The following is a 20,493-nucleotide window of genomic DNA, read 5'->3' as shown; positions in this document are numbered from 1 at the left end:
AACAGTTAACGCCCAAAGTATTTTTGATTGATTAAAAAAAATTACTTTTGAAACTAAATACGTGGATTTTAAAGTAAATAAAAAAATTTAACTTTGGATTTATTTTTTTGTATTTTTAATTTACATATCTTCAATTTTAAAATATGACTTAAATTAAATTTAAATTTCCAAATTAACCAATAAACCTCCTAAAAAAATGTTTGGAAAATTATTTCCTCTTTTAAATGTGACTTTTCTTCTTTTTTTTTTTCATTAAAAAAATTTCAGTAATATCCCAAATAGAAAAGGAAACATCATTAATTTCACTCTTCAGACAGTTTTGGTTAAAAAAAAAATTAGGAAATTTGAAAAATTTAGGGTTTGTTATCCAATTTCCAACCAAACCCAAAGTTCCCTTTTTTCTCCCTTTTTATAAATTGCCCATTATTATTAGTTGTCAAACCTTTGCTTAACGATTCAATTACTTAATTCTTCTATCTCGATCCCTTTTCTTTGCAGGAGCCAACAGATTAGGACCAGAAGATTAAACCGATACCATCGAGAGAGTAACAACAATGGGCAAATCTTCATCTTCCTCAAAGAAACTCAAACATTCTACAGATTCGTCTACTAAGGTAACTCTCTCTCTGTTTCTATTGGCTTTTTTAAAAAGATGAGATTTTTGGACTGAATTGATTGTGTGGCTTACTACCCATTATGTTTTAATGTATTGTGATTAGATCGATGTGGATAAAAATCGAAACTTTTGATTTTGATTGTGTTAAAAGTATTGACCTTTTTGGTTTGATGTATTGTGCAGTTGCGATCGGTGAAGAAGAAGAAGAAGAGGACGAAGAGAAACAAATCGAAGAAGATTCGTAGAGTTATTAAGGACTATTCAGATGAGAGTGAATCAAGTTTTTCAGATTCTTCTTTGTATTCTTCTTCTAGTTCAGAAGATGATTACAGGAGGAAGAAGATGAAGCGTCGTCAATCTAAATTGAGCAAGAAGAGGTCACGGAAGAGGTATTCTAGTAGTGAGAGTGACGATGATGATGATGATGATGATGATTCTGGTCTTTTAAAGAAAAGGAAAAGATCTAAGAGGAAGGATGAATCTTTAGGGAAGAAGAAGAAGAAGAGGCTTGTTTCGAGAAAGAGACGTAAGAGAGATTTGAGTTCAAGCTCTACTAGTAGTGAACAGAGCGATGATGACGACGGTAGTGAGAGTGATGGGAAAAGAAGGTCTAGGGACAGAGGAAGACTTGGTAAGGTTAAGGATGTGCGGAGAAGAAGTCGAGATGAGTCGAGTGAACCTGATGAATACTTGCAAGTGGAAGATGAAGTTATACCCGAGAAGAGTTCTAGAAGGCTTAAATCTATTATTGTTGTATCATATGGTTATGGCAATGATGAGGGAAAGGAAGAAGATGACAGAGATGTCTATATGACACGCAGTGGCAATAGAGAGTTCGGACTGAGTGATGAATCTGATGAGAGAGATGGCGAAACTAATGTCTCTTATGCTAGAGCTCGTGCTGATGATGAAAACGGAGGTAGAACTGTTGGCTATGATGATTTTTTAGAATATAATGAATCTGAAACTAGCAAAGTTTCTCATAGAGACAATAGCATGAAAGATGATGACTTGGAAGCCATTCTGAAGAAAAGAGCTTTGGAGAATCTTAAAAGATTTCGTGGAGTGAACCAAAAGAGTGGAATGATAAGAAAAGAGGTGTCTTCTGTTTCAGAAGGAGAACCTCTGCAAATTGAATCTGAAAAAGTTGAGGATTCACAAGACCATGGTCTCATGGAACAGAATCAAAAATCTGCGGTAAGTAAGGATCTTGAGACTTCAGAAAAGATAGTACATGTTGTTAATGTTAAGGAATTGGGAACAGCATTGGCTAATTCTGCCTCTCAGCAAGATCAGCAGCCTGGTGATACTGCCAAGGTGAAAGCTAGTTCTAGTATTAGCTCATGTTCAACTAAACGGAAGTTGATTAGACCGTTATTGGGAAAAGAAAGTTTAAATTTAGCTAGCAGGAATGAAACCGCTGGTGGCCAAGGTGCTGAAGCAGAGAACATCAATGGCAGTACCATCGACAAGAATTGTCCAGAAAGTTCTCTAGCTCTGGCACCAGAGAATGGAGGTGAAAACATAGAACCAACAAAAGTTAGCTCTAGTCTTAACGCCCAGTCGTCTTCTCATGCCGGCACAGAGACATTAGATGAAACCAAGGATGAGTCACACTCTGAACAGAAAAAAGTTGATGAAACAAATGATGAGTCACAGTACGAACAGAAAACGATGACTGTGATGAGGGGTGGAGAAATGGTTCAGGTAAAGTTCCATGCAACTCTTGAAATATTAATTTCCTTGTAGTTTTCAGGTAAGTCTATATGAGTCCTAACTTTTTCCTTTTTAATTTTTTGTTCAGGTGAGTTACAAGGTCTACATACCTAAGAAGGCCTCTTCTTTGGGTAGAAGAAAACTCAACAGGTGAAGCAACATAATGAAGATAGTTGATGTCGACATAATTTTTTGTTTCTGTAGAATTTAAATACAATGGTTGTTTGAACAATAATTACAACCAGAGTTGGCGACAACACAATCTTTAAATCATAATAGACTTGAATTTTTGAATACATCAATGAAGAGTACATTAAGTTTCATTTCATGTGTAGCTGTAGGCTTGTAGCCTCTTAGTCAACTACTAAGGCAGATCTGTTCTTTATGTATGATCATTAGGCACTTTTGTTCTTCTTGCTTTTGCTTCGCTAGTGCTTTATGTTATTGCCTCTTTTCTGATGTAACACTGAAAAAGTTGTCAGTTATCAATAAACTCCCCTTTTTTGGTACCGCTCATGCATACCCAATCACCTATTGTGGCTGTAGAAATGTTCTCCAAGAAGGTAGAGTACCGTTCTTTTACAATTGGAAGCTGCAAAAAGAGCATTGGATTAGTCAGTTCACGGTCTTATTTTCAGTTCCCGTGACTAGCAGGTAGCTTGATTGCTATAATAGTGGATGACTATTATAACGAGATATGATAGGGAGAAGTCTTTATGTACCTGTTCAGATAGGATTCCAGAAATGCCAATGGTTGCCCCAGGTTTCCCGAATGAAACTATATGATCTGCTAGTTCCATAACCGGGTTTAAGAGTATGTTTGCGATGACCACATCAAACTGTTCTTTTTGCAATGGTGTTTCTCTTCCAGAAGAGCTATTCTCACTTGGTGCAAGGTGCAGCTCTAGTTTCTCCAAAGGAATGTTGTTCAGAGCTGCATTATGACTAGTAGATTTTATTGCCAGGGGATCGATATCAACGCCAACAGATGATGCAGCACCAAACTGCAAATTTTGAAGTGAGCGTTACACAAAAGATACAGGAAGATTTGAAACGAGAAGATTTTTTTGACTGAGAAAAGGCATTGAGACTTTTACCTTGAGGGCTGCGATTGCAAGTATTCCTGAACCGGTACCATAGTCGAGGAATGCTTCTCCACCTTTAATCAAACTTTGCAGAAGCAATAGACAAAGCCTAGTAGTAGGATGTTCTCCAGTCCCAAACGCAAATCCAGGGTTCAGAATTATGTTTACCGCTTCAGGGACCTTGCAAAGGATAGAGAAAGAGTACTTTAAACCACACATAACTTAATATATCCCTCTATATAAACTGACATTGAAAGAGGGAGGTTCAAATTCTGCAAATTCGGTAGATGGGATCGCTCTTGTTACGTCAACTAAGGCTAAAGAATATGAAATTGTTAAAAAGAGTATTGAATGATATATATATATATATATACATACAGGAGGAGATGACCACTCAGGTACAATCCAAAGCCTCTCGGCAATTTCAACAGGCTGAAACAAATCCTGCAAATATATGATCCAAAAAGATATTAGCTTCAAGTGATATATATTGCAGCAAAACAAATTTAGTCTTTATGCAAGTTTTCTTAAACGAAAGCAACTACTGAAATGCTCTCACTCCTTTGTCAAAACTCAAACCTCACCTGGTTTTTGGTGATCCAGTCTTGTTCATCTCCCATTTCAACTTTGAATTTGGGTATCTCTTTCAAGCCTATGGAGTTTGCAGCTTGTGAAATGCACGTTTTCACTTCTTCGTGCACTGGAAATATTGATTCTATACAAATCTGCAATAAACCCCCCAAAGATTAAGACCAAAGAGCACAAACATGATTGATTGAGACTACAAGAATATAAACAGATCAAGTTTTAAGATGCTTCCAGTTCCAGGGACTGAGAAAAATCGTTCCTTTCTATATATGCTTCAATTTGTTCTAACAGAGTTCAATCATACATACAAAAAGATTGGTGCTTTCTAGAAACGGAGCTGAAGAAAGAATATTTTCACACCTCTTTGGAAGCATGAGAAGACCCAGAAGCCGCATCTTCGTCGTCTTCTTCTTCTATGTCTTCATCTACAGCTACAGAGCTTGCTCCAAAACACAAAAGCGCATCCGAGAATGGATCCTAGCAAAACCCAATAATAAAAGAGTCAAAATCTCAATCTTATCAACTAAAAAGAGAGAGTGAGAGAGGTAACATACGACGACATGTTTTGGACAATGGATACGAACTGAGAGGTAAGGTGCAGCGAAAGACTCATCAGTAAAGCACGAAGGTGAGGAAGATGATGATGAAGAAGAAGAAGAAGAAGAGAGAGACGCAGAGATTGAAATGGAAGACTGAGGAGTAGAAGAAGTGAAGAAGATGAGAGGTCTGACTCTGTCTCTGAGGATATGGTGGCGGGAGAGATTCCTGCACGGAAAGTGTTTGATAAAATTCCTAGCTAACATTTTGTTTTTCTTTCTTTTCTTTCCCCCAAATTGTCGAAGTTTACACTTTAGAAGCTCTCAAAAAAAAAAAAAAAAGAACGAAATATTTGCTCTAAAGAATAAATCTTTAAATAATATTCAAGAACAACAAAGTAAAATAGTAGTTATAGTTTTTGGATTTTGGTTTATGGTTTTTAGTTTTTGTGTTAATTTTTTTTCAAAATTAAAAATGAAAACAAAAAAAATCAAGTCACGTTAAAAAGTGAAAACTAATGAAACATATATAGATCTTAAATTTTCTTTGAAAATTGACAAAAAAACCATCAAAATCTAGATTTTCTAATTTTTAAGAAAAATCATTTTTCTCATTACGTTGATGGCTATAAGATTTTTGGAAAATATAAAACTAAAAACAACTTCAAAATCTACAACTATTCAAGACCTTAGTATATTATGGTGTATAACAATAGATAAAAAAAATATTAATAGTATAAATTAATGAGGCATTTGATAATTTTTTTTTAAATCTCAACATCAATAATAACTTCATGAAATCTTACACATAAATAAATGATTTATATTTAATTCTGAAAACCATGGAAATCCTTATATAAAAAGATGTTTTATTTAATAAAAATTGGATAAGCTTTAAAATATTTAGAATGAACAAAGACAAATATTGAATGGTTATCCTAATCTTGGTTGCACTAGATGTATATTTACAACACTAAAATTTAGCTCTTTTTCAGAAAAAAAAAAACACTAAAAATTTAGCTCGTTAATAGTGTAATGTTGTTTCCTTTTGCTTGTGGACGTAGCCAACATAACGTTTGTGAACTTCTTTTGCGCAATTCTATACGTCTTCTTCTTGTACCCGTAACTCATAAGGCCATAACAATAGTAATAATAATGGAAGCATGAATCTTATCATATAAAAGCTTGTATTACAAAAACTGTTAAATCTAACACAACAACGACAACGCTAACACAAACCACTAAACTATAAAATTTTGGTTAGCGCGCGATAAATGTTTAGTTAGTTTAAAAACTGTATAATTATCTCTATAAAGGCCAAAAATCCATAAGTGTGAATGTGTTTTAGTTAGAAAACTGTATTTCGTAGTTGATGAATCTCCTCATCTTCACGTGCTATCTCGACGCGACACAATGGACAATTATCGCCAAACTTAATCCATTTCATAATACACGTATCGTGAAATTCGTGACCACAAAGTAAAGTAGCAACTTTTTGTCCGGTTTTAAACTCCATATAACAAATTGAACACATGTCATCATTATCACTAGACAAGGTCTTTTGTTTTCTCTTATTTCTTGTGCACTGTTTAGAAATTATGCTGGTCTTTCGTTTGCTCTTCTTGTATATCCTCCTGCTCAAGGCCTCGACTCTTAATTTTCTTGCGTGTCTAAACTCGCTATTCCTCCTCCTCTCGTCATCTTCTTCGAGGGAGGCTCGAATCACCTCTTCGAGTTGAGAGTCATCGATGAATGAATCATCTAGGAAGTCGACTAGATCGTAATCATGGAAGGATGATTCGTCGAGTTGAGGGTCATCGATGAATGATTTGTCGAGTTGAGGGTCATCGATGAATGATTCGTCGACTTGAGGGTCATCAAGGACTGGTTCGACTTGAGTTTCATGGAGGAGTACTGGTCCTTCAGTACTCGAAGGAGCCGCATGAAGCGTCAACGTCAACGTCAACCAAATTAACAATGCATATTGTGGACGGTAATCAAACGATGAAGTTACTTTGCATGCACGTAGGGCGAGTAGTTCTATTAACCGGAGAGCGTCTCGTGCATCAACTCCTAAATCTTTTAAGAAGTAATAGAGTTTTTCTTTGTGAGGAGAATCTTCGACTTCAGTGAATTCATTGGTAGGTAATGAAATTGACATGTTCGAATCTTGGTCATCTGGTCTGACAAATTTTGTATTCACTGCGATAGTACCAACATGTTCGGGTCCAGGATTCTTTTCGATTTCGTACCTGAATTCTAGAATAGCTTCCATGATGATGTTTAGGCAGACCAAGAGCACAGAGATTTTGTAATGCGTAAGATTTCAATGGGACATTCTTATATTTATATGAATCGTCTATTGAATTGAGGCGGTGGAATAATTCTCGTATAATTATAATATGGAAGTTTTATAATACAATTTTCTTTTTTATAATTGGTTTCCAATTTATTATTTGATTTACAATATTGTTCTTTCCAATTAAGGATTTTTCTTCTATTCTTTTTTTTTTTGTTGTTTCCGGATTATCCTTTTTGTCTTTAATTTAGAGAAATATTTTACAATCCAACAAAAATAGTGAATATTAAATTATGGAAGATATACTTAAATATCACTACTTACTCATATCTTGTTTTAGAAAATATATATTTTTTTTCGTGATATATATATTACTATCATCATAAATATTTTGATCTAACCCGACACCAACATATATAATGATTAGTCGATCATATCTCTAAATGCAAAACATGCGATTGTCCTAAACAATTTCTCGAAACGTAGGCACGTAACTCATATTTTACTTGCGACTTTTAGTTATGTCTTCTCACAATTATTTTCACGAAAATTAAAGATATACAAGTTAGCGATGAAGACGAAAGTAGTAGATATAAACAAACATATAGGATTCGTTCGATGATGATGATGGGTAAGCCGGTGACAGAGTTCATCAAATAGAATATGATGCTGGAGACGAAATTATGATTTTATTGGTCATAAATTCATAACTTAATCACAATCCAACTCCGTAATTATCATTTAAAACTTATATATAATAGAATTCTTTTTTTTTTTTTTTGATAATTTAGAAGTTCAGGTCTAAGTTGCCCATTGGCTACACCTAGTTTTGTGACATCACTGTTCCACAAGAATATAGAGCACAATCTATTATACATAATCTCATGGAAATATTAGCCTTTGAAATTTCCCATTATCTTCTAGTCTGAAGCTTCTCTTGTTTTCTTTTAAGCAACATAATAAATTTTTCTATGCCATAACTACTACGAGTGGGGAATTCAGAGACAAGTTGACACTGCAGATTAAACCAAACAGTGTTATGGAAGTTTCAAAGTTAAAGACACCAAAAACACCAAATATGAATACATCCTTTAGGATCTATCTATATAAACATTAAATTAAACATCTTATTTGTTTGATTGATAAAGCTAAAACTCCCCAACTTAAGTTACTTACTCTGGTCGTAAAGTATAACACTTAATTGTTTTAATTGAAAGGTTGTAACAACAGACGGACTTACAAAGTGTAACTCTCCCTATAAACTTATTATATTCAATACTGTTATGCTAATAAGTACTGCCTTTCTTCTGATACCCCAAAGCCATCTCAAACAACTTGATCTTCTCTATATAGCAAAAGAAAAAAAAATTGTCACCATAATGGAAGGTACGAATCAAGCTTCTTTCTCCATGATTCTAGTCGTGGCTCTGTGTGCCACTACTTTATTGAAGTCAAGCCTAGCCGAGGTGCTCGTGACACCTCGATTTCCTACCATTCCTGGTTCTCTAATTGATCTCACAAAATGTTGGTCATCGCTCTTCAACATTCAAGGTTGCAATATCGAAATCTTAAAATCTGCTTTAACCGGTAAGTTTGAAAACGTTGGACCAACATGTTGCAAGGCGTTTACGGAAGTAGATGCAAAGTGTTGGCCCAAAATGTTTCCACTGAATCCATTATTCCCTCCTCTTCTCAAGGATGTTTGCTCTCGCATCAGCGCAGCTGCACCAACACACAAGACACCACAATTCCCTGCCATCCCTGGTTCTCCCATCGATCTCAAAAAATGTTTGTCATCACTTGTCAACGTTGAAGGTTGCGTAACTGAAATCTATAAATCAGTTTTCACAAGAAAGTTTGGTAATGTTGGACCAATGTGTTGCAAGGCGTTTTCGGATGTGGATCCCAAATGCTGGCCACAAATGTTTCCGCTAAATCCGTTCTTCCCTCCTCTTTTCAAAAATGAATGCTCTCGCATCAATGCAGCCGATCCTACACACAAGTGAAGTAGCTATCGGGACCATAATTCACAGTACAAGGCTTAAGGCTTTTTATAAGCTTATAGTTTTAACTATTTAAGAATTTCCCCAATTCCAAAAAAAAATGATGGTTAGTTGCTTTGTTCTAGGTTTTCAATTCGACAATAATATAGAAATTCAAGTCTTATGACTTAATCTCACAGCTTTCATTTATTATTTAAAACTCTTATGTGTTGAAATCGCAGTAATGTTTAAGAAAACAGTAGGCTTGCTTGATTCTACCAATTCTCTATTATGTATTCGTGTGTGGTTTTCTTCTTACCCAAGAAAAAAAAAATGTCTTTAGAGAAGGCTTCTTTTATGTTTCTTATGCGTGGCAAAAGACTTTTCTTAGATGAGACCCTGAATTCTGAAACAACAAGTGCTTGTAACAAACACCTCTGCTATTTTCAAATAGAAACAGTTGTGAAAAAAAATAAACTTGAATGATGTTTTATTATCAAGATTCAAAACAAAGAAAACAAAAAAAAAATAGTAACAAGACCTTTGCCAGGGAAAGAGGAGAGATAACTGAACAAAGGGAAAGGTCAAAAAGAAAACAAACAGCTTCAATCAATGGTTGATCGAGACCGCATACGTCGACGCATATACATCTTCAATTTTTCTTCAATGTTTCTTCTAATTCTTCCCTTGACAAGGTATTCCACAAACGGCGACGCTCCTCAAGCAAAAGCGAGCAAAAGAGGAAAACGAAATTAAGAACCAAAAAAAAAAAAAAAGAGAGAGAGAGAAGGATTTACTCACATAGAATCGTGGAGGACGATCACGATCGCGAAACTTAAGGGGAAGAAGCTTTTTTTTACCTCTGGAAGATTTGGCTTCTTCTTCTTCTTCTTCTTCTTCCTCCTCATCTAATGAATGATATAATTATAAAAAAAAAAAAAAAGAGAGAGACATTAGACTATGAGAGATTGATGATATTGTTGTGTGGTTGGTCGCTCTTACAAAAATTATGTGCACAAAAGAAAGAAAAGAAAATAAAAAAGTACCTTCACGATCTCCCTCGTGCACAAAAGTCGGCTGCGTGTAACCAGACAGATGGATTCCTCTATCGCCAATCACCGTAAATTCAAATGAACCATGTTCAAACTCAAGGCTCAGAGAGCAGATCTCTTTTTCATTAGGGACCAAAGAACACAATTCGACTGGGCTCTTGTCGTCTCCGTTTACGTACTGAAGAACCACGGTCTTCTCTTTGCCCAAACCCTCGGCCAGTGTTGCCTGGATGAAGCAAAATAGAGATCAACAACAACAGCAACAACTAACTAGGCAATAAATCAAATTTTCCTAATCCTATATATCGGGAACTATGCATACCCTAGTGAAGACGAGCTTCCGGTCATCATCATCATGAAGACGAAAACAGAAAGGTTTCCCAGGTTTCAATTCAATATCTGCAACCAAACAGGATTATAAAAAAATATATAATCAAAGGTAAATATAGAGGACAAAAGAAGATTCAACAGGATAAACAAAAGAAGCCCTGACCCCATGAATACTTAACCACCATTCTTCTTTCTGAGCTCGGATGATGAGTCGTCAAGGTTACAAAGAGAGAGACAATAAAAATATAATGACGTAGCCCTAATTCGATGATCGAGACAATAAACATAAACAAAGAGACGCACGGCCCAATAACATTTAACTACAAAGCAATGGAGAAACAAGGAAAGAAATAGCTAATAATGATTAAAGCTAATGGAATTTTTCAAAGTAAAGATTTGATGGAGGGTTTACTTTTTTTGTTAAATAAACCTTTCGAAAAATAGGCGTATGCCGCTTAGCGCAGAGAAGACACGGTATTCTTTAGTAAAAGGCGAAAGAATAGTTCGCTTTGTCTTCACTGCACGGCTCCGTGGGTATCTTCAACCCAGTTCTTACTCACTGTTCCTCAGTCTTGCAACCGATGTGGGATGTCGCATTTTCAGTTAATTAAAGACTTCTTGGGCTAATTTAGCAGATACGGGCCACATAACTTGTTTATTAATTATTTGTATGCCCATCATAATTTTATTGATTTGCTGCTACGTAAGAGAGAGCAGCTAAACCGAAGATTCGATTGATCTAAGTCTTAAACCGAATGGTTTTCTTGTTAAACCGCCGATTTATAAATTTTCGACTCGGTGCGAATCGTTTCCTCTGTGTCATCTTCTTCATTACTAGATTGAGCGGATTGATCACTTGTTGTCCATGGAAACGAAGTTTCAACAGATTCAGTCATGGAATTGGGAGCTTTAAGCTTGAAAAGCCCCTTTCTTTACACAAACCCAGGTGCTCAAAATCCCTAATTTCATACCCTTTTGAGCTCTTTGTCAGTGACTAGTTCGTTAACTCATCATGCTTTTGTGAAACATGACCTAGGTCTATGAGTGTTGTCAATGGAGCAATGGTCAAGTAACAAGACGTGCGAAATGTAAGTTGATCTCTTCCTACATTGACCTTTTCTTTAGTTTAAGAGCATTGAAATGTCTTTCACTTATTATTAAATTTGATTTATACCGCAAAGGTCACATTTTTTTTAAGATTGTTTTATAGGATTCATTTGACTCACAGATTAAAATGAACTTTCTTGATATAATGATGTTCCGTTGAATAACCTTCAAATTTATCATCTTATGAGGTTCTTGAACTGTTTATGCATTAACGGTCTCAAGCTGTGAAGTTGGTCGCTAGATGAAGATGAGATACAAACAAAATGTTGGGCCATTACTATTTTATCTGCCCTTGGCAATTCTGCATTTTCTTTCTTATCTTGGCTATTTTTTTTTCCGTTAACTCAGAGAGTAAATTTCCAGATCTATAGAAGGGTCCGAGACTAATTTCTGTAGGGAGAGGGTATCCCACGGGTAGGGTTCCCCCAGGTATGCAAATGGACCGTAAACAATGGGCTCATATCCATGTGGCCAAAGAGAGAAAGCTGAGTAATTCTGCGCTTGGGAAGAATCGATCCTTGGCCTAGACCAACATGACGACTCTTCCACCAAAACTAGAACCAATAGCACACCACCTCATAGTTTATCTTGGCTAATTAAAATGGTCAGAAAAATTGTACGAGTAAGAAGAGAGATCGTTGTGAGTGTGTGTGTTTGGACATGTGTAAGGCAAGTGTACCTAAAAATTTAACAAGATATTCTCTTGATAAGAACGAAATCAAGCTAACAGGGAATTTGACTTACACATATATGGTGAAGAAGAGGATATCTTCTAGTGCAGGCATCATCCCAATATTTTTAAACATCAACTGATATATTTACAATTCGTAAAAAAAAACTTATATTTTTTATTTAACATTATTTTGTTTTTCCTTTTTTCGAGCTATCCACAAATTTGGAAAAGTCGATGGCAATTTGTTCACCCTGTTTGACACAAATTTAAAGGAAAATAACTAGAATAACTCTTTGTAGAAAGTAAAAAGTAAAAGAGTAAAAATACGTGGAGAATGGAAAATTTATACTAGTAGCTATTCCAAATTTTACCTTGTGGGACAATGGAAATTTATTGGGTTTACCCATATTAGATTCTGTAATTTGCAGCCTATATTATTAATTAACCTTAAAATTTTGAATGCTTGAAATAAGAATAATTATTTTTTTGGAAGCTTCTTTGTTATTTGTTATATATATAATATACTGATGATTGAATCTTATAATAATAATTGCTTCAGGGTGATGACATGGAAGTTGATACAGCATCATCATCCACATCCCAAGCTCCTCCTCCTACTGAGCTCGAGATTTACTGCTACTTCATTCTTCTTCTTTTTCTCATTGATCAGAAAAAGTACAACGAGGTTACTTACTACTTTTCTTTCTATCTTTCTCTAAGGTTATTCTTCATTTTAAATAAATTAGTCTTGTCAAGTTTTTTTTTTAATTACATATGAGCTTTTTTTTTTTTATAATCTTTCAGGCCATAGTTTGCTCTTCAGCTAGCATTGCTCGCCTCAAAAACGTAAACAGGAGAACCGTTGATGTCATTGCTTCTAAATTGTATTTTTACTACTCGTTAAGTTATGAGCTAACAGATGATCTTGCTGAGATACGTAGGTGAGACTTGTAGTTCACTGTCTGTTTGTTTTTTTTTCTGTCTTTTTAACCTTTTTCATACTAGCTAGTCCAACAATGCAATTTGTCTGATTACTTTCTGTTGCTTTGCAGTACTCTTCTTGCTCTACACCATTCGGCAACTCTGCGACATGACGAATTAGGCCAAGTGCGTAAATTTTCAATATTTCCCAAACAATCAATCTTTTGAGAATCTTTTCCTTTGATACTTATAAAAAAATTCCAACTATTCATGTTGCAGGAAACACTTTTGAATCTGTTGCTTCGCAACTATCTACACTACAGTCTCTACGACCAAGCAGAGAAGCTTAGGTCAAAGGCACCTCGATTTGAGGCACACTCTAACCAACAGGTAACCTTTCACTTTTGCCTCCCATACACTTGGCTTTCTAATTTTCTGGTTATTGTGTATATCTGATGCTTACTTATGCCAACTTTTCACTGTCAATCTTCTTCTTATTGCATTCACCTATTCTTATTTCACTTATGTATCTGCTGCTATGCAATGCTCATGTTCTTCTATGTATGTTGCACTATGGTTGTACCTTCTGTTTTCTTGCTTCTCTTGTTATATTTCTGAAACTGCTCATTGATCATTTTTCTTTCTTTAATCTACCTTACATGCTCCTTTTCTTCGCTTCATTGAACCTTCTCCTGGTTTCTGAGACCTCCTTATTCACAAAAGTATATATATTCTCTAGCTGGAGGATACTCATCTCATGAATATGATATACAGTTTTGTAGGTACCTGTTTTACTTGGGAAAGATCCAGACGATTCAACTAGAGTACACGGACGCAAAAGAGAGCCTTCTCCAGGCTGCTAGGAAAGCACCTATTGCATCTTTGGGCTTCAGAGTTCAGTGCAATAAGTGGGCTATTATAGTTCGCCTGTTGTTGGGTGAAATACCAGAACGGTCAATCTTCACTCAAAAGGAAATGGAGAAGCCTCTGAGGCCATACTTTGAGCTAACCAGTGTAAGTCCATCGTTGCATATGTGACATCCTCTATAGTTAAGGGTTCTCTTACTAATATTCTTGTTTATATTATTGATAGGCTGTGAGGATTGGTGACTTGGAGCTATTTGGGAACGTCCAAGAGAAGTTTTCAAAAACATTTGCTAAAGACAGAACTCACAACCTCATAGTTAGACTGCGACACAACGTGATCAGAACAGCGCTGCGCAATATCAGCGTCTCTTACTGGAGGATTTCCCTACAGGACGTCGCACAGAAACTAAGGCTGGACTCAGTGGCTGATGCAGAAAGCATTGTGGCTAAAGCCATCAGAGATGGAGCAATCGAGGCAACTATTGACCACAAGAATGGTTTGATGGTCTCCAAGGAAACAGGAGACATCTACTCAACTAACGAACCACAAACAGCTTTTAACTCCAGAATTGCGTTCTGTTTGAATATGCACAATGAAGCGGTTAGAGCTCTGAGGTACCCACCAAACACACACAAGGAGAAAGAAAACGAAGAGAAAAGGAGAGAGAAGAAGCAGCAAGAAGAGGAACTCGCCAAATACATGGCTGAGGAAGACGACGATTTCTAGATTTACAAATATACCGGTCTTGTTCGGGTGCAATTCTATTGTTAAGCCCGTACCTGATTTTTTTTCTTTAAAGAAATGAGGATTTCAGTTCCGTAGAGTTATCATTTCTATTAACTATTCTCGAAAGATCTAGTTATCTTTTCAAATTCTTATAATTAACCATATAGCCAAATAAACCACTCTGCCAAATCACCATTGATCGAACGATCCTCCTGAATGAATCTGTTCCAACTAACGTACTATAATCATCTCTAGTTGAACTAACATATGTACACACAGTTAAAGCCGACATGGCATTAGGCAAACTCTCTTCATAAACGTATCCCTTTAGATTGCTTTATAAATCACCGGTGCTTAATTTTTAGAACTAGTGTATATTTCAATTTTACAGATGATTAATGACACCTACTCAGGTCTATCGATATTGACAAGTGGTAATGTGGTATGCATTCTTAGTATCTGAACTCGATCTAGTCCAGCATCTAGTTCAAATCTAATCATATATCCTTGTATGGAGCTTATAATTTTTTACACAAATTATTCTGAGAAATTATTAAAAAATTACTGCTTATGTATTATTGCAGCTTCTTATTTCTTGTATTCATTAATACCTTTTTTTGGTCCTTGTGTTCCAATGCTATCTTGATACAGACTCAGTAACCCATAAATATGATTTTGCATCTTCTTTTTACTTAAGACCATGATTACTTTCCTACCTTTGAAAAAGATGGTAATTACTAATTAATTAGTGTGATTGCAATGTTTTCCAAATCTCTATGCCTTCGTATGATTCATATAATGAGACCATTTGAATAAAGTAATTGTAACACTTTTCTGATTAGGTATATGTCAAAAATGTCTAGATAGTTTGATGAGTTTGGTGCGGTCCGTGCGGATGCATTTAAAACGAGTTGTACTTAGATCGGTTGTGGTCTTTGTTTCACGGGTAATAAAACAAAAAGAAGTACGTACGTACGTATAAAGACTAAAGAGAGCAAAGACGAGAGCCATTTTTTTTTATTTTTTGGGTAAAACGAGAGCCGTATTTAAGAATCATGTGGTGCTCGTTTCATTTCACAGATGGAAAATAAAGACTTCTTTCACTCCTTTCGTGTAAACACAGAACTCTTCCTTCCCTTTTGTGAAAATTAAGACTTCTTTCACTCTTCCTTCTATCTTTCTTATGAGATTTCATCAATTGGCATAGAATTTGCAGCATGAACTTCAAACCGGAAGTTCTTTCTCCGTTTCATTTTGCTACAAAAGGAGCTCAAAGTAAGATACGTTTTTAAATCTTTCTGTATATTTTCCTAATATGCACACAGCCACAATAGCACTTTACTCTCTAGGAATCAAGGTAATATATATTAAGCCTATCAAATTTGTATTAGGAGCATCTATTGTGTATATTTTTTGTATGATTGTTGTGTTATGAATTTTGAAGTTTCGGCTGTTTTTATGAGCATCCAAAAAGGGTCATAAGTCTCTTTTTCTTTTGTTTATCAACGAGGTTCATGATTTTAGTCAGAATAATTGATTTGTGTGGTCTTTACTTTGATTATCTTTTTTTGTTCTTCTTTAATTTGATTATCATGGCTGTGTTCATGATCTGAAGTAAACATGCATTATTATTAGGTGATAAAGTATATGAGTTTTTTTTTTGTTTTTGGTGCAAAAGATGATAAATTATGAGTTCTAGTACATTTCTTTGGAAAAAGTTGAAGAGAAGGGTATTTAAGTAAATATATTTGTCAGACTAATAAATGGAAAAAAAAATTGATAGTGATGGTCCTTTTTGTCAGTCAGAAATCGCGTTCCGTGCATGCCGACCAAAACAGTGTTTTTGTGTGTGTGAAGTTGAGTCTGTTTTTTTGTGAATGGGCTTTAAACCTAACTGGGCTTCTCTCTCCAAACTAAATGGGTATTTTCTTTCAATCAAAAAATTAATGACACAGCTGCTAATTGTTTAATAGGTTAAACCAGTTATGTGCTGAGAGCATGAGATAATTAATTGTTTCAAGTAAATTGGCAAAACAAGTAATTACGGATTATTTAGCACAAGAAAATAATTAAGAAAGAGATAACACTACTGTATGTATTTATTAAACATATTATTATTTGTGAATGTTTTATTACTTTGAAGGATTTAATTATGTACTTGAGTTTGGAAATATTGTGATGATAGTAATGTTTTTTACTGCAGGCAAAAAAAAGTAATGTTAATTTTTTACCGTCAAGTCTTTAAAATTTTCAAAGATATACGGATGTGAAATCACTCGATAGCAATCAATGTTAAATTATGTATCCACTAATATTACAAACAGTGGAATTTACTACATATACTTCATTTGTGTAATAAGTATTTTTGTAATATTTAAGTCTAATGTATCAATGTATGTAGAGATTTGGTTATAGATGGAATATAATCTTTTAACAAATTAAAGGTTGTTTTATCTTTTACTTATGAATTTAGAGTTTTGGTAGGTTTAATTGAACATGCGGTGCACATTTGCATGTTGTGATAGATTCTAGAGTGTACTTTAACTATTCTTAAGATTTGATCTTGCATTATGTGGGTTAGTAATACCGTAAAACCTTCAGCCGTTAATAAATTAATATTTTGATAAATCATTACAATGTTTTGTGTTCATATATATATAAGTAAAATATCATAATTCTGATATTAATCTATAGAAATTTGAAGTATAAAAATTTCCACATGCATATTGCATACATAAACTATTTCAATAGTCAAATATATAGCGGATTTTTTATGCTTACATATTTTAAGCACTTTGTAAGCTTGTACCATTCTGCAATGCTTCGACTTGTTGAGTTGGGTCACAACCTCACATCATGATCAGAACTGGACTGCGTAACATAAGCATCTCATACTCGAGAATCTCTCTACAGGACGTCGCACAGAAGCTAAGACTGAACTCAGTGAACCCAGTGGCTGATGCAGAAAGCATTGTGGCTAAAACCATTAGAGATGGAGCGATCGACGCAACCATTGACCACAAGAACGGTTTGATGGTCTCCAAGGAAACAGGAGACATCTACTCAACTAACGAACCACATACAACGTTTAACTCAAGATTAGCTGTTAAAAAACTCATAACTTTTGTTATTTAAGTTCACTCATATTTGTATTTACAAAAATCATCACATTTTGGTGATATTTCACCGTAGAGGCGGGATAATGAACAATTATGTACTAATGATACAATGATACTACCTCTATATAATAATAATGTTTGGACCATGACATTTTATTAATTTATAGTAATGTATTAATAATTATTAATTTATAGATGCATTTTTTAAGAGGGATCATTTCAGAAATCCCTAAAATTTTTTAGCAAATCTCATATCTCCCTCTCTATTCTTTGTACCCTTCTTTCTTTTAATGAAATGTGTGCAGACTATTTTACCCTTCCTTCCTTTTATCTTTTTTTTTTTTGTTTTTTATTTTCTAAAAAAATAATCAATCACGATTTCTTTTTCTTCCTCAGTCATCGTCCGTCCTTTTTTCCCGGAGCTCTCCAGTCTCCACCGTCACTGTTTCTTCACTGGAGCTTTCCATCCCTGTTGTTTTTCATCTTTTTTTAGTTCACGTTCTCCTTCAAAATGCAGGTTTGTTCTTCAACATAAGAATACATTCTTGATTAAATAGGGTTAGGTTTTTAATTTTGGAAATTTAGATTGGATTTTGCTTGAAATACTTAGCAAATTGGGTGTTTTACCATAGGTTATGGGTCGATTGCACTATTTAGTTGATAAGAAATAAATCTTACTGTTGAATCGTAGTGAATTGTAGAGATTATAATCCCAGACCATTCAATTCGATTTTCAATTATTGTGACTGGGTAAAACTAGTAATACTAGTAAATGTAGTATTACTAGTAAAACTGGTAATACTTATTAATTTAGTACAACCAATTAAACTAGTAGTATTACTAATTGAGTTTTTTTTGGAATTGTTTTGGCAGGATACAATGAAAGAGAACTTTAGTATGCATTTTAAGTGTGAAGGTCGCATGTATAGTATAATGTTCAAGACATATGTGATGGATATAACTTTGTTGATGTTAAAAGCAATGATATACAAGAAGCTTGAGTTTGTTGAAAGTCACGTTACATTGTAGTTGAGCTACAATCCACTACTAGTAGGAGCATCAGTACAATGTGATCTTAATGATGATGAGGATGTTAATGTCTTTTTAATGTCCGTTGATCATGAGAAGCGAAGATGTATGTTGTTTGTGAATGTCATCTCTGTCTTGGAACAACCTGAGCAAGTGCCGAGAGTGGTGGACCAAGGTTTTGTTGGTATGAACTATTGAAAGAAACATTCTGAGGATGATGAAATTGCATCTAACACCATTGTTTGATTCATGTTTGATCTTTTGGGTTGTACTACTACTTTGTTGGTTATGTCACAACTATTATAAAACTTATTTTAAAATCTAGTAATGTTTGATCTTTCATTGATGTGTATATTTATTATATCATAACAGAGTAAAACATGCGTAACTAATAAAAAAATGGTCAAACTAGTAAAACTAGTATTAAAAGTTGAACATCCATAAATAATTTTTAAAGAAAATATAAGAATGTGTGTACTAGTAAACGTCAAAAGTAATGTTTAAATGTTTACTAAGAATGAAATTTTAAAAATATATGAATTTTGGATTGTGATGAAAGAACCTAAACAAGTGTTTCCTTATACTTTTAAGGTCACTTTATAAATAATAACTAAGTTAGGATGACAAAGTTATAGAATTGTAGATTTTAAACATATGAATGCATAACAAACTCATAATAATACGTTGATAGACTTTAATCAACAGTAAAACTACAAAATATAATTTTAAGAGTGGGTAAAACTAATTAAATGGAAAAACTTCAAAAGTAGAACTATTTGCAATTGTGGTACAACTATTATACTTGGTATAACTATATGTGAACACTAAGTGTGAACACACATATTGCACACATGGTAATATAATTCAGATATATTTTTTTTTTTTTTTGTCACCTGCACGTGTGGTCTTTTTTTTTCTCTTTCTGCAACAAATTCAGACTACTTTTATCTAGTTTTATCAGTATTACAAAAACATAATAGTTATACCTATATATACCAGTATTACTAAAACCCATAAATTCAATTTGAATGAGATCCAAAACAAACAAATCATGAATCTTTCCTTAACCAAAACGAGTGAGTTTTATCTAGTTTTACTTGAGATTTTCATCTGCAAAATTTGATTTTTTTTCCCAAACGAAGTTGAATATTGTAGATTAATCGTATAAATAAATAAAAAAATTGTAAAACTGGTTTACTACCCAATTTTAACTGACAATACACTAGTTTTATCTAGTTATAGTATTTTACTATCCAGAAATTCAAATACAAGCATAAACCCAGAATTTATTGACTTGTTTCCCTATTTCTTCCTGCAATAAGAAACGATGAGCCCTTCGTTTGCAAAGTCACTCCGAGCGAGATTCTAGATGTATGTGCCACCGATCTCTCTTCATCGTGACGTTTGCAAAATACCTCTTTGTTTGTTTGGGCTTGCAAATCTTCTACCTATGAACTTTGAGCAATCTTCGTCCTCTTTTTCCCCACCTTGTTTTAGCCATTTTCGAGTAGTTATCGTTGAAATCTTGCAATAAACATAAAAAAAAGTATTATCAAGTTCTATTAATATTTCAAAATCACACTAGTTTTATCTAGTTATACTAGTATTACTACCCAGAAAAATCAAATATGAACATAAACCCAGAATTCACAAATTATAATCCCAAAACTTGTTTTTTGGACTCATCTTCCTTATCAATCGAACACAATAACAAAATACATCTTCGTTTGTTTGGGCTTGCCAATCTTCTACCTATGAACTTTGAGCAATCTTCGTCCTCTTTTTTCCCACCTTGTTTTAGCCATTTTGGAGTAGCTAGAGAGTAGTTATCGTTGAAATCTTGCGA

At 34.3% G+C, this 20,493-nt stretch overlaps 6 protein-coding genes, 1 long non-coding RNA gene and 1 other non-coding gene across 10 annotated transcripts; 4 read left to right on the top strand and 4 right to left on the bottom strand.

Moving 5' to 3' along the window:
* Positions 1-311: 311 nt before the first annotated feature.
* On the top strand, positions 312-2,655 carry LOC104725914 (uncharacterized). Its single transcript, XM_010444664.3, has 3 exons — positions 312-614; positions 800-2,323; positions 2,421-2,655. The coding sequence occupies exons 1-3, from the start codon at positions 555-557 to the stop codon at positions 2,484-2,486; spliced, it is 1,650 nt and encodes a 549-aa protein (XP_010442966.1). The 5' UTR covers positions 312-554; the 3' UTR covers positions 2,487-2,655.
* LOC104725915 (uncharacterized) lies at positions 2,484-4,891 on the bottom strand. The gene is made up of 7 exons (XM_010444665.3): positions 4,560-4,891; positions 4,366-4,482; positions 4,002-4,142; positions 3,796-3,861; positions 3,430-3,597; positions 3,055-3,336; positions 2,484-2,924 (listed from the first exon to the last, which is right to left on the bottom strand). Exons 1-7 carry the CDS (start codon positions 4,806-4,808, stop codon positions 2,811-2,813), a joined length of 1,137 nt encoding a protein of 378 aa, XP_010442967.2. The 5' UTR covers positions 4,809-4,891; the 3' UTR covers positions 2,484-2,810.
* A 998-nt stretch (positions 4,892-5,889) lies between these two features.
* LOC104728866 (RING/U-box superfamily protein) lies at positions 5,890-6,816 on the bottom strand. Its single transcript, XM_087472971.1, has 2 exons — positions 6,471-6,816; positions 5,890-6,242 (listed from the first exon to the last, which is right to left on the bottom strand). Exons 1-2 carry the CDS (start codon positions 6,814-6,816, stop codon positions 5,890-5,892), a joined length of 699 nt encoding a protein of 232 aa, XP_087329097.1.
* Positions 6,817-8,198: 1,382 nt separating this feature from the next.
* Positions 8,199-9,014, top strand: LOC104725911 (uncharacterized). The gene has a single exon (XM_010444663.2). It carries the CDS (start codon positions 8,220-8,222, stop codon positions 8,844-8,846), a length of 627 nt encoding a protein of 208 aa, XP_010442965.1. The 5' UTR covers positions 8,199-8,219; the 3' UTR covers positions 8,847-9,014.
* Positions 9,015-9,285: 271 nt separating this feature from the next.
* LOC147935410 (peptidyl-prolyl cis-trans isomerase FKBP53-like) lies at positions 9,286-10,453 on the bottom strand. The gene is made up of 4 exons (XM_087474292.1): positions 10,368-10,453; positions 10,197-10,273; positions 9,869-10,100; positions 9,286-9,730 (listed from the first exon to the last, which is right to left on the bottom strand). The coding sequence occupies exons 1-4, from the start codon at positions 10,387-10,389 to the stop codon at positions 9,498-9,500; spliced, it is 564 nt and encodes a 187-aa protein (XP_087330418.1). The 5' UTR covers positions 10,390-10,453; the 3' UTR covers positions 9,286-9,497.
* Positions 10,454-10,614: 161 nt separating this feature from the next.
* LOC147935409 (U5 spliceosomal RNA) lies at positions 10,615-10,732 on the bottom strand. The gene has a single exon (XR_015573232.1). It is a non-coding gene; the product is annotated as a U5 spliceosomal RNA (small nuclear RNA).
* A 2,443-nt stretch (positions 10,733-13,175) lies between these two features.
* LOC104728865 (putative 26S proteasome non-ATPase regulatory subunit 3) lies at positions 13,176-14,499 on the top strand. Its single transcript, XM_019232101.1, has 3 exons — positions 13,176-13,295; positions 13,680-13,919; positions 13,999-14,499. Exons 1-3 carry the CDS (start codon positions 13,176-13,178, stop codon positions 14,497-14,499), a joined length of 861 nt encoding a protein of 286 aa, XP_019087646.1.
* Positions 14,500-15,464: 965 nt separating this feature from the next.
* Positions 15,465-17,764, top strand: LOC104725912 (uncharacterized). 3 transcript variants are annotated; one of them, XR_015571954.1, is made up of 2 exons: positions 15,465-15,774; positions 16,703-17,764. It is a non-coding gene; the product is annotated as an uncharacterized LOC104725912 (long non-coding RNA). The 3 variants fall into 3 exon arrangements; XR_015571953.1 differs by having other exon boundaries at positions 15,465-15,856; positions 17,413-17,764; XR_015571952.1 differs by having other exon boundaries at positions 15,465-15,856.
* Positions 17,765-20,493: the final 2,729 nt, after the last annotated feature.

This window comes from Camelina sativa, chromosome 11, assembly GCF_030686135.1.
Source record: "Camelina sativa cultivar CO46 ecotype springtype chromosome 11, ASM3068613v1".
In the NCBI taxonomy this organism is placed as follows: domain Eukaryota; kingdom Viridiplantae; phylum Streptophyta; class Magnoliopsida; order Brassicales; family Brassicaceae; genus Camelina; species Camelina sativa.
The sequence above is the reverse complement of the archived record's forward strand: the minus strand, read 5'-3'. Positions and strand labels throughout refer to the sequence as shown.